Source organism: Toxorhynchites rutilus, chromosome 2 (genome assembly GCF_029784135.1).
Source record: "Toxorhynchites rutilus septentrionalis strain SRP chromosome 2, ASM2978413v1, whole genome shotgun sequence".
Lineage (NCBI taxonomy): Eukaryota > Metazoa > Arthropoda > Insecta > Diptera > Culicidae > Toxorhynchites > Toxorhynchites rutilus.
The window spans coordinates 99,365,266-99,379,121 of NC_073745.1; the positions used below are offsets into that span (position 1 = coordinate 99,365,266).

General features: G+C 41.6%; 1 protein-coding gene across 4 annotated transcripts in view; it reads right to left on the minus strand.

The window, feature by feature from the left end:
• LOC129764540 (ensconsin) overlaps positions 1–13,856 on the minus strand; it is a 246,086-nt gene that overhangs the window by 24,958 nt on the left and 207,272 nt on the right. For all 4 annotated transcript variants that reach the window (XM_055763732.1, XM_055763733.1, XM_055763734.1 and 1 more), the window contains 3 exons: positions 13,279–13,481; positions 12,753–13,206; positions 12,140–12,243 (listed from right to left, as the gene is read on the minus strand). In XM_055763732.1, coding sequence (XP_055619707.1) covers positions 12,140–12,243; positions 12,753–13,206; positions 13,279–13,481 — 761 coding nt within the window. The remainder of the gene's footprint in view (positions 1–12,139; positions 12,244–12,752; positions 13,207–13,278; positions 13,482–13,856) is intronic.

Consider the following 13,856-nt stretch of genomic DNA (forward strand, 5'->3'; position numbering starts at 1 on the left):
AAGCTGACAATACAGAGGTCTTTGCCTCTGATGTTTGCATGACAAGCAACAGCTTCGATCCCTCCAATAGGTGGAAGGTCAATTCGAAAAAATGAATGTCACTTATTGATCCCCAATAGCACCCCTCCGTATCTGTCATCACGGTCCTAGCGTATAATATTAAAATCGTGGAAAAAGAGATCATCTCGCGAAGAAAGCCAAGTTTCGGACAGAGCAAAAACATCACAATTGAAGTTATGAATTAAAAATTTGAATGTATCCAATTTAGGGATGAGACTACGACAATTCCACTGTAAAACAGTGATATCTCCGACCTCTCTATTTGAATTAGACATCAAGAGAGATGATCATTGCAAGGAGGGGCCATGTTTGCATCAATTGTTGCAAAATTGTCTTCAGTACTGGAAGCATTGAGATGACAATGGTTCTGATGGAATCGGAAACATTAAAACACGTGAAGATTTGATCCACAAGGTCAGTCAACTTTATAAATCCCGATTGGGAAGTTGAGCTAGACGCAGAAAAAGGGACAGTTGGGGTTTTTGATGTCCCCTCGAGTGCTGGGTCGTTCGAAGGTGAACTATTCCCACGGAAGCCAGGAGGAACCTGATTTTTCTTGTCCGCTGCACTCGATATTTTAGGCAAGCTAACATGGGGTACCACCGATGGGACTTGTCGTTGAACTTTGGGAGTGGACACATTTTTGCGCCGGGAATTCCCTTTGAAAATAAACGGTGTCCCCTTGTTAGCTGTATCCGCTTCCAATTCGTCAACTGGCGGTGAAGCAAAGACATTGTTTGTTGGTAATGGTTGTTGTTGTTGTTGAGCCAGTGGAGAAGCGCCCTTTAAAAAAGTGCGTAAGTGCGTTTCGAGCGTTCCTTCAAAGAGCGCTTTTGTTTATCCCAGCGACTCTTGTAAGTTTCACAAGATGAGAGCACGTGTGGGGATCCCCCGCAATATGGACACTTATGCTCAGTCGCACTCAGGATTTCCCCTCATGTTGCTCTCCGCAAGTGGCACAGCGCTCCTTGTTGGCGCAATAAGCTGCTGTATGACCAACTGACTTGCATTTGTTACAAGTCATGGGCTTTGGCACGAAGAGTCGCACCGGCAGCCTCAATTTGTCCACCATAACGTAGTCAGGGAGGGCGGCACCAGCAAAATTGACTCGAAACGAGTCGTACGGCGTAAATTTCTTTTCTTCTCCTTCCTGGGTAACTTTTCCAAGTTGGCGACATTCCAAGATTTTGACTTCCATCGAAGGAAGCCTCTTGAACCTGCCAACTACCATACTTTCTATAGTTTTGCACGTCAGACCCGTTTCAGATATAACGCCCCCAATTTCTACGTTATGGGAGGGAATAAAAACTCGATATTCGAGAAAGAAATGCTTATCAGCAACAATATCGTTCGCGTCCTTTCGGTTAGACACGACAACTCGCAGTTTGTTCGGTCTTACTTTGCAAATTTCGGAAACAGAGGTGTATCTTTTCAGATCTGTCATAATCTGTACGACCCTCAAGGCTTTACCATTAGGTTTGGGCCGGAAAAAACAACCCAAGGACCAGCGCCAGGTGCATCGTCCGGATAAACCCTGACACGGGGAGCGGATACAATAGGAGAGGAATTCGAGGACATGGTTTAAGTGGGGACAGTAATATCAGAGGGGGGAAGTGATGTCGATGATTGGGTGGAAGTATTAGAGGAATCAGGGGAAAGGTTTGTAATCTTTTTTTTTTTTTGGAGGGGGGCTTGGTAGTGTGAGTAGACTCGTCTCCAGAAGAAGAATCTTCGGGCATAGGAGTCCGTTTAAGGGACTTACTACACCCTGCTTGAGCAAGCGAGGGGGAGTCTGAAATGTCCATGTCTAGACCCCCACCCTCCTCCATTCTTAGAACGAACGATTATTACCTTTACAATTTTTTTATTTATCTCACTTGTTAAAAAAAAAATTAAAAAAAACTTAAATAAAATAAAAATAATTACATAAATTTGTTGTTCCGATATGCGCTCTGTTACCCTATTAAGGGAGACACAAAAGCCACGCGCTACGGAGACAACACAATAGCAGAAGAATAACGTTATTGTTGTACTCAACTGAGCGTCAACCACGTTTTGACGATGCCGTTATGGTTATCCACTACAGACGCCGATCCAGACTACTGCAGAGGCACTGCTTCCTCGGTTCCGGCTGCTCTGGGCACTTTGGGCACTAATTCACCACAGAACACACGAGAAAAAAAAACCCACTCGTTGGGGAGAAGAGAAAAAAAAACTTCTAGAACAATGCTTGAGGAGTGATGAATAGCACATCCAGCTCCTTCAAGTTGTTAGCGAGGAATGAGCAGTTTATTATTCGATACAATTAATCGCCTCAAGTAATCGATTAATCGATTAATCGTCACAATCAGAGAAATAATTAGTTAGACTAATATTTCTCATTTGCTAGAAAGACATCTGGAATCAAAAAAGTGTTCATTATGCCTGAAAATCAATTATTATCCTTCATGCTCCCCAAAACTCGTCAACGAAGCTCGATTCGCGTTGGCGGCATTGAGCTTCATTTACGAGTTTAGGGGAGCATCAAGGATAATGACTGATTTTCAGGATAAAACTGCAGCAACCGTACTTTTTTTTTTCTCTGGGTTTGGATTAATTGGCGTCGATTAATCGACGTAAATTATTCGTTCGTTTCGATTATTGGTTGCGCTGTATTCGTTCGATCAATAATCGATATCTGTATGAAGTATTCGATTAATCGATCAATCGAACGATTATCGGGGATCATTAGTTGCCATCCAGGGTAAGAGAGGTCTAGTCGACATCGACTTGACCATCTTATTCAGCCGCTGCCGCTGCGTCATTGCCTGTACCTCCGAGACTAGTAGACGCCAGGTACTTTTTCTCTGTTTGGCCGGTTGCACCGACCTCCCGGCCAAGCGCACCTAGCGATGTAGCCACTTTTCCCTCGATCTTCCTCTTCAGCATCCCTTGGAGCTTCTTGTCGCTCAGGGTCGTCGGCCGTCCAAAACCGGGCTTTCTTTCGATGCTCTGATTGTTGTCCAATAGTGCCAGGATGTTGTAGATGCCGGAACGGACGTATCCAGCGTCCATAAAGTGCCGCACGTGTTCGTTTTCGCGCGGCGGGGTACCGTTCTATGAACGCGCACACTTCTGAATGGAGTAGAATCAGTATTTTCGCCATCACGGTTAGAGTTCGACTGATCGAACTGTCAATTTTTCTCGGCTGATTCATGGGTTACTATGATTGATGCTGTATGGGTAGTTTCGTCAGTGCGTTTGAAGGTAAACTCATGAAAAATCGGCAATATTTGTCCATTTTTTTAATGCAAACGTTAGTGGAAAAACAAGAGCACGATACTCTCGTAATTTGACTGTGTTGAGATGGAAGATAAAGCCAACTTATAAACTGAATTCAATCAGCTCCATTATCTATATACCGCATTAGAACGTTGCAACGATCATTTTGAGACAAAAAAAACTATGTTATTTCGATAAGAAAAGTGGTTTGGTCCGAACAGACTCAAATTGAAGTATCATTTTAAAAAGTAAAAGTGTTTGAGTCTAGAGGCACGGAAACTTGAAACTTGACGTAGAACTTTGAGGAAATTGTTCAAAAATCCATAAATTTAACTCATTAAATACTCCAGATAGTGGCTCTAGAAAAACCAATTGTTATAAAAACTGAACTGAACTTGTAACGGATTGTAAGAGATGAAGTGGTAGAAAGAATCCGGAATCATTAATTAAATTGTTAATCCTGTCTATTTTCAATAGTAAACTGTTGAAAAAAACCAGATAGATATTTCAACATTAACACGAAACATTCGAAGTTGTCTGGTTTTATTGTATCGATGCTCATAAATGTATTAGGTGTACCGGTAAGTTTCGTCGGTTTTACAACAGATGGCGTAACATGATTATTATTCTAGTGTATCAAATTTCCAGAAATTCGTTGGAAAATTACGTCTTTTTCAGTATATGCCAAAAAGTTGAAGCATAAACAACATAGTTTTTTCCTCTTCGAATGTGTCGAATTTCGTACCAACGAGAGTGTTTTTGTGGGGTGTTTTACATCATTACTTCAATATGAAGAAAAAAAGCTGCGGAAAATCATCGCATTTTGGTTGAAGTTTATGGTGACCATGTTCCAACTGAGCGAACGTGTCAGACGTGGTTTGCACGGTTTAAAAGTGGTAATTTTGACTTGGAAGACGTTCCGGACCGCCAAAAAAGTTTGAAAATGAAGAATTGGAGGCTTTACTCGTTCAAGATCCGTCACAAACGCAACAAGAACTTGCAGATACACTTGGAGTAACTCAGCAAACCATATCCGATCGTTTAAAAGTAATGGGAATGATCCGAAAGGTAGGACATTGGGTGCCGTATGAATTGAAGCCACGAGACGTCGAACGCCATTTTTTCACGTGCGAACAACTGCTCCAACGGCATAAAGGAACGGTTTTTTGCATCGAATCGTTACTGGCGATGAAAAGTGGGTCTATTACGACAATCCTAAACGTCGGGAAACGTACCCGACGTTTAGGATTGTCCCGGCCATGTCTCAATACTCCGGATACCCCGGCTATGTCTCAATATTGACGGCCCCGCGGAATATTCACGGCCAGAAGGTTATGCTGTCTATTTGGTGGGAGCAGCTGGGTGTGGTGTACTATAAGCTGCTAAAACCGAATGAAACCATTACACGGGACCTCTACCGACAACAATTGATGCGTTTGAGCCGTGCACTGAAGCAAAAACGTCCACAATACGAGCAAAGACACGATAAAGTTATTTTGCAGCACGACAACGCTCGGCCGCACGTCGCGAAACCGGTCAAAACAAACTTGGAATCGATTAAATGGGAGGTTTTATCCCACCCGCTGCATTCTCTAGACATTGCTCCGTCCGATTACTACCTTTTCCGATCGATGCAACATGCCCAGGTTGACCAGCGCATCTCCAATTTTGATGGAGTCGATCTCAAAATGATCGTTAGCCGACATACCGGCCGATTTTTTCCGCGAAGGAATCCGTAAATTGCCAAAAAGATGGGAAAAAGTTATGACTAGCGATGGGCAATACTTTGAATATTAAATTTGTAACCATTTTTGCAGAATAAAGCATTATTTTTTGAGAAAAAAAACGAAGAAACTTACCGGTGCTCCTATTATTATTACATAAACATCCTTATTAATAAAACCGTCCCTAAAGATATATTAATCGTTCGGTCGCCTTTTTTCTATAATTATGTATTAAATTTAGCTGAATACGATAAGAAGTCATCATTTTGTAGTGCATTCTAAAACTTAAGTTGAAAGAGCCGATATTATCCTCGTCCCAAATATTGCCTGTGGAGACTGTAATAATTGTATCGCCAAATGATGCAAATATGATATCTTATGACGTTGAATGTTGCTTTGTGAAATTTGTGTGGATTCTGTAGATAATGTGGATAATAAATATAGACCCCTCCCCTCTTCTTCCTTTAGAGTGGGGGGAGGAGTGTCTATTCACCATAGAAATGTTTCGTGTCCCCTAAAATCTTCAGATGTCAAATTTGGATCCTTGATTAGTTTTTGAAGAGACGGGAGGAGTGTCTATTCACCATAGGAACGTTTTGTGTCCCCTAAAACCTTCACATGCCAAATTTTGCATTTCCTTGATTAGTTTTCAAGTTATGCAGAAATTTGTCTTTCATTTGTATGGCAGCTCCCCCTAAGAGAGGGGGTGGGGTGTCTAACCACAGTGAAAATATTTATTGCGCCCTAAAACCCCCATATACCTAATTTGGTTTCGTTTGCTTGATTAATTTTCGAGTAATGCAGAAATTTCTGTTTTGTTTGTATGGTAGATCCCCCCCCCTTTGAGAGGGTGGAGGAGTATCTAACCACCATGGAATAATTTATTGCAACCTAAAACCTCCAAATGCCAAATTTGATTTTGTTTGCTTGATTAATTCTCGAGTAATGCAGAAATTTGTGTTTCATTTGTATGGCAGTCCTCCTTAGAGAGGGGGGAGGAGTGTCTCACCACCGTGAACACATTTATTGGGCCTTAAAACCTCCATATACCTAATTTGGTTTCGTTTGCTTGATTAATTCTCGAGTAATGCAAAAATTTGTGTTTCATTTGTATAGCAGCCCCCCCCTAAGAGAGGGAAAGGAGTATCTAACCACCATAGAATCATTTTTTGCACCCTAAAACCTCCACTTGCCAAATTTAGTTTTATTTGCTTGATTAATTCTCGAGTAATGTAGAAATCTGTGTTTCATTTGATTTTATTGAAAATCAATGTAATAAATAATTGAATAATGAAAACCCCGATATTCTTTAGGGCAAACACACGACAACATAACATACCGTATGATAACCGAGTGGTTAGCGTCACACCTAACATTGCCGGGAGTTCGGGTTCGATTCCCGTTCTGGTCGAGGAAAGGTTTCTTCAAAGAAATTTCCTCCAACTTGCACTGTGCTCACGCGTATTCTAGAGCTTGCCACTCAGAATGCATTCAAGGCGTGTCATTTGGCATAGAAATCTCAGCTAAGTACTAATAAAAATGACGCAAGTAATACTACGTTGAGACGGCGAAGTTCCTCTAGGAACGTTAGTGCCATTTAGGAAGGAAGGATGATAACATTTATAGGTATCAAAACAACGTTGGTGTTCAGTAAATTTAGTTTTTAAGATGAAGTGTTCGGGATCTGAGTCAAAATGGTAGTTGTGGACTAAAGAAACAACTTCGTTCGAAAATTTCAGAAATTCGATCGATCGAAAGATACTGAGCAATCGTAAAGTAAAATCTTAGAAAACTGAAAAATATATGTGGGTAAAGGCTCAGAAAGAAGCGACAGAAGTGGATGAAATCAAACGTTGGATATGAAACGACGAACACCAATTTCTTCGATGTGAATTGATAGTCAGCTTATCTCTCACTTATCTCTCATTCTGATGAATTATATCCGATATGGAAATAAAAAAAAATATAGGAGGTTGTGTCCAAGATACGACCGCATTGTTGACGTAGAACTACGCTGTTATTTTATATTAGTCGCTTGTTTATACCTTCGGATATTATTCTATAATGCTGTGAAACTTTAGAAACAACTGCTTAGTAGAATAATCTCTGAAATGGTTTTTTCATTGTAGAATCAGTTGACGATAATTGATTAATGATTCATTCTTGCTCTCGCAAGACAATGCACTAGCTGATCGTATGTCGTAATTTATTTCTTGGTTTACATTGGTGGCTTGAAACACTACTAGCGTTATTCTCAAAAGAAATGCTTCTGTTAATATTACTGGCCTCGAAAAGAGTTGCATAATTTTCTCATGCTCGAGAGAAGCACAACTGTCACCCTTAGTGGAGGAAGTTTTGCTACTGGCAAGCGAAACCTAATCACTTACAAAATTCCAGAACATTTGCTTTCTTGGTGACTAAACAAGCGAAATAAACTCTTTTTGTTAATAACAACCTCGAAAACAGTGTCAATGCTTCATTATGATCAATATTAGCGCAAATGCAATCCTAGTTGAAGGCAGTTTTACGACTGGCACGCGAACCCAAATAACTTATAACATTCCAGTAAGACATTCAAGATGCTTGGTATTCCCCAAATATTTTTTTGGCGCACAACCTTAACGTCTGCTTCTACATAACGGCAGTTTAATGCATTGATGCATTCTCAAAGGCACCAACGAAGCCCTTATGATGACGGAAAACAAAATGTTAACTGCTTGGAAAAAGACTGAATTATGCCACACAGCTTGTACTCTGCTGTAACACCCATCGATGCGAATTCGCTGATGAGTTTGTCAAGAGCGACCGCCTTCACCACCAGCGGGGGAAGCTTGATTTTGGTTGCTGCCTGGGTAACGGCGTTTACATTTTCGACCGACGCGCCGAAATCGCCTACTTCGATGTTGTTCGATGCGGTGTCACACTCGCGAAGGCTTGGTTCAGTGCGAGCACTTTTCACTGCACCAACATCGCGTGCATCCTTAGATGACGCTTGCCTCGAAATTTTATTGCCCCTGACAATGCGTTCGTTTTTTGCAGGGCTCGAGCCTGCCTTCCTCTTCTTCTTGCTCATCACACACTACGCGAAGCGTCCAATTTATGACGCGGAAAGAAAAGCACACAATACGAATAACGCGAACAGAAAAACCAAACGACGATATCCAAGTTGGATTACCACTGGTGGGGTCCAATCTTAGATCGAAGCGCAGCGAAAGCAAAGTGAACTGGATTGCTCAACAATCCGATGCCGAATGAAAGTTTGCCTCAGCGAGATCCACTGTTTATACTCTAGGCAAGTATTCCCCTTCATTCTTCTACTTTTCTTTTGTTCACGGAGACTTTAAATCCTACGATTTCCCCTCCGTTGGTCGTCGATGAGTTACTCGTTATTGACAGTTCTGTTCGGGAAAGCACACAAATGGACAGAACAAATGTATGGGAAAATGGAAACGCTTAAAGTTTTCATGAATTTTAACCATTTACAAACCAGGGGATTCTATTGTATAGCATAATAAACAAATCTTACGGAATTTCCGATTCGTTTAGTATGTAAATCGCCAAAATCCGTTCGTGGCAAAAATTGTTATTAATGTTAACTTTATTTCATAAAAACGTGACCTGTTTTCTGATTTGTCACCCTTCATGAAAGACGTAGTTCTACGTCAAAAATTATAGGAGGTTGTGTACAAGACACGACCACATTGTTGACGCAGAACTACGCTGTAGTTTAATTCAAGTCGTTTGTTTATAACTGCGGATATTATTTTATAATGCTAGGCAAATTTTGAAATAACCATTCTACCAGTTTGGTCGCCCTGAAATGTTTTTTTTTATTGTAGAATCATTTGACGATAATTGTTTGATGGTTCATTCTTGTGCTCGTAGAACAATACATGCTCGAGATAAGCGCAGCTGTCATCCTTAGTTTTGCTACTGGCAAGCAAAACCAAATCACATACAAAATTCCAGAACGACATTTACTTTCTTGGTGACTAAATAAGCGAAATAAACTCTATCTGCATGCGAACCCAAAAACATTAATGACTTATTATAACTTATTGAATAACTTGGTATTCTCCAAATATTTTTTTGGTGCACAACCTTAATACCTGCTCCACCATAGCGTCAGTTCAATGCATTGATGCAATGTCAAAGGCACCAACGAAGCCTTCATGATGACAGTAAACAAACAATGTTAACTGCTTGGAAAATGGCTGAATATTTGTCTCACCAGAATTTCATTACTAATACCCTAGCGTAAATAATTCACTCCCGCTATCTCCCCTCCTTGTTTATATATATCATTGCAAATAAGGTTTCAGCGTAGTGAAGATGCACTATTTTTACGTACGGGTTATGGAGCACGCACGTACGCACACAAATAAAGGGTGTGTCACATCAAATTGCATCACGGAAAAAACGCTGTAGAAATTTAATTTTTAGGAATTATATCCTCAGCTTTCGCTTATAATCAGATAAAAGTGTATAAATCACGTCGGCCATGCTTCACTGTCAATTTTTCGTAAATTTGGAAAAATGTCGTCGAACGGAAAAGAGCGTCGTGAATTAATCCTGTGCACTCATTTCGAGAATCCGGAGTTGTCACATCGGGACATCGGTAAGATGCTGGGAATCTTCCAATCCACGGTCAGCAGAGTACTAAAACGATACTTCGAGAACCTAACCATCGACCGGAAGGTGAAGAACGGCAAAAATGGATGCTCCGTCAGTGAAAAAGATCACAAGCGCGTAGTTAAGCAGTTTAGACGTGATCCGAGAAGTTCGGTCCGGGATGTCGCCAATAAGCTGAATTTGTCAAGTTCATTCGTCCTGCGGACCAAGCAGTGGGAGGGCCTGCGTACATACAAGGTTCAGAAGGCTCCTAACCGCGACGAAAGGCAAAACATGGTGGGGAAGACGCGAGCCCGGAAACTGTACACCGAAATGCTGACGAAGCCGCATTGCCTGGTGATGGACGACGAAACCTACGACAAAGCGGACTTTCGTCAGCTGCCGGGCCTGTTGTTCTTCTCCGCAGAGGACAAATTCAGCGTTCCGGAGGAGATTCGCAAGCAGAAACTATCCAAGTTTGCCAAAAAGTACATGGTGTGGCAAGCGATCTGCTCTTGCGGAAAGCGGAGCGCCCCCTTCGTGATGACCGGCACGGTAAACGGGCAGGTTTACCTTAAGGAGTGCCTACAGAAGCGCCGCTTACTACCACTATTGAAGCAGCACGAGGGCCCGACCATCTTCTGGCCGGATCTCGCTTCGTGCCACTATTCAAAGGACGTGTTGGAGTGGTACGAAGCCAACGGGGTCAGCTTCGTGCCAAAGGAAATGAACCCGCCCAACGTGCCGGAGCTTCGCCCAATAGAGAAATATTGGGCGATTATGAAGCAGGCCCTCCGGAAGAACCCAAAAGTTGTCAAATCGGAGACGGACTTCAAGAGAAAATGGATTTCTGTTCAAAAAAAAACTACAACCTGACGTTGTACAGAACCTTATGGACGGGGTAAAGAGGAAGGTGCGAGCATACGGGCTTGGGCTCGAAGTATGAATAAAAAGAAAATGCCAAAAGTTGTTTAATAGTTTTTATTTTACTGTCTAAAACTTTCAAAAGGATCGGTCTACTGGGCGAATTTCTACAGCGTTTTTTCCGTGATGCAATTTGATGTGACACACCCTTTATTCATATATCGATGGCTTGAAGCAACTAAATATACACACACTCATCTCTGTTTCGCGCTCCTCTCAACAGAAGCCTTTCTGTTAATATTGTCAGTCAAGAACAGCTTAGCTGTCATCCTTTGTGGAGAAAGTTTTCCTACCGTCATGCGAAACCAAATCACTGACAACATCCAGAACATTTATTTTCTTGGTGTGCTGACGATAGCCTATCTTGATGATTCCCCACACAATTGTGAAGCTCAAAATATTAATTCAATGGCGTCGGTTTGATGCAATGATTGCAATGCCAGAGACATCAACGAGTGAGTAATTTGGTCGCGTCCACGGCTCAATCCGAAACGAAGACATGTGATGGCGCAAAACAAGGAAGAACAAGCGATGTTCATTGTTTCGTATCTAAAACGATACTGAAAGTTTGCCTTTCTTTCCTTTCCTTGTTGAATTAAAGAGACTTCAAACTTCTTCAGTTCATTCGTCTCTAGCCTTCAAAAAGGCCCTTAGTAAACTCTACTCTTTCCTCATATCCTCCTTCACCACCCCCATTGCCTTGAGAAAACCATTCGATCCCTCGCCGTCCAGCTCACCCAGCAACGGTGTTGTCCAGTCGGTGTCCTCACGAAGAATGAAGTTTGCCTCAGCAAGATCCACTGTTTATATTCTAGGCAAATATTCCCCTTCGTTCTTCTTCTTTTTCTTTGTTCACGGAGACTTTACATCTTACGATTTCCCCTTCGTTGCTCATCGATAAGTTGCTCGTTACTGACAGCTCTGTTCGGGAAAGCACTCAAATGGACAGAACAAATGTATGAGGAAATGGGAATAATTCCAATTTTCATCAATTTAAACCATATACAGACTATGGGATTGTTATGTATAGCATATCAAACAAATCTTGGGGAATTTCCGATTCGTTTGGTATGTAAATCGCCTGAATCCGTTCACGGCAAAAATAATTATTAACGTTAACTTTATTTCATAAAAACGTGACCTGCTTTCTGATTTGGCACCCTTAATGAAAGACGTAGTTCTACGTCAAAAAAATACCGCGAGTTTTCGTTTGGCTAAGTTTACCTTTACGCCAATGAACTAATGGTTGAGAGGCGTTGCTCAAAAATAATGAACAAAATTTGACCCACTCCCACAAATGATTCTACGTTTATACCAGTATCAGAAAAATCAATTGAATGAGTACAAGCGGATGCATTAGCTTCAAATTCTCAGTGATAAAATGCGATAGTTGCTGTGAATTTTTCCACATTATAGGTAATGCGTGCTGCCTGTATTTTGGCGTTTTCCGTCACGGTGCGAATGGAACCAGTATCGGCTCGACGGTCGATAATTATTGGCACACCTGAGATGCGAAAGCCCGAGAAACATCTTTATTTGTAACAATGAATGATACTCACTTGAATCTGGCCCCCGGGTTAACAGGTGATGGCGTCCGGTGTCTGGTCGGGCTTTTAAATTCGATAATTGGCGGTAAACGATTTGGCATCTCCGGAATGCGGTTCTAAAAAGAGGTAATAATGATAATTACAAGCAATTCGAGAGAAACTCATTAATCTTCACGTCATCAGCATCAGTTTTTTTTCAGGTTTGAACATGTACCCAAAATAATTCTGTCATTTTTTATTATGTTTTTCGAAGTATAGAAATGTGAAAAAAAGTTTGATTTTTAGCATTTTGAAGCATTTTTTTCTTTAGAAATCTCGTTACTTTTACATAGGGTCATTTGGAAAAAATCTTTTCTTTTTTGAATTTAGGATTTCTAACCATGAAGCGGGTAATAATACTGATTATGATTTTGTACATATAGGAATAATATGTCTCATTCAATAATTAGAAACGGGAAGTGTTTATCCTGAAAAACAATACTCAATATATAGTTTTCATAATAGTAGATTCAAACTTCACCGGACAAAAGTAATTCCAAACGACAAATTGGAACACTTTCATGGCTGCAAGCTAATGTCCATACTCGAAAACTAATGCTTGAAGGTTAGTCCACCCTTAACCTACCTTACTATAGTATTGTCCTTTCTTGTGATGATGCTGATAGGCAGGATTTCGGGGGATTGCTCCCAAACAACCGTTGGAACATGTACCATTGCTGTGTTTATGATGGTGGCCACCGTTTTGCTGCGGCTGATGGTGATGATGATGATGATGAGGAGGAGGCTGTTGCTGTGATGATGATCCACTTTCCGTAGTTCCACTGTTCGAGGATGAGGAAGACATACCGGAGGTTCCCGAGGTGCCCGAACAGCTAGATATATTCGAGATACCGGACATGCACGATGAGCCGGAGCTCATCGAGTAGAGGCTGGCCGATTGGGTCACTCTCGCGGCATCCACACTGTACGAACTAGCCGATCCGGGAACGCTCCAGCTTTTGCTGCCCATCGAGTAGCTACTGGCTGAACCCTGCAGCCGCCAGGATGTGGAGCCCGATGTGAGTCTGTTGATGCGTGCTCTGTGCAAATCGATCGGAATAGTTTTCAATGCATCTTCCGTGGCCAAATGAGAAATGAAATGAGGCACTTACCGACAAATGACACACCGCAACGGCAACAGTCGCTGTGCAACCGCACTCTGAATCGTTTTGACAAAGCACCGCCGGCAGACCACCTTGTGTCCACAGGGAGAGGTTTGCATTGTGGCCCGGGCATTGATACAAATGACACACTCATCCTCCTGCGATGTGGGTGGTTCAAGTTCGCTTTCCTCGAGCTTGCTGAGCAATTTTTCCTGGGGAGGGAGAAACGAAACAACAGCTCAATTATAACGTTCCATAAATTCTATATCATAATAAGGACCGACACTTTCTTGATGAGGAAATTACTATTAATTGACGGAAATTATTCTTCGCCCAACTGCTTCCCAACTTGCATCAATCTGTGTTTCATGCAATTTAAAATGCATAATTCTTAGAAAAGTTGATGCAGGTTGTCAAAGACTAGATCCCAATCGAATTTCCATTTTTGAGGTCGTCCCAATTTCTTCCCTCTTTATGGGCTCACATAGGAAAACCAGTATTCGCTTTCGGTGTAAAGTTTGTCGCTTGCCAATTTTAACGTTACTTCCTGCTGATACAAGCACTTTGTCGCATTTGAAATTCAATCA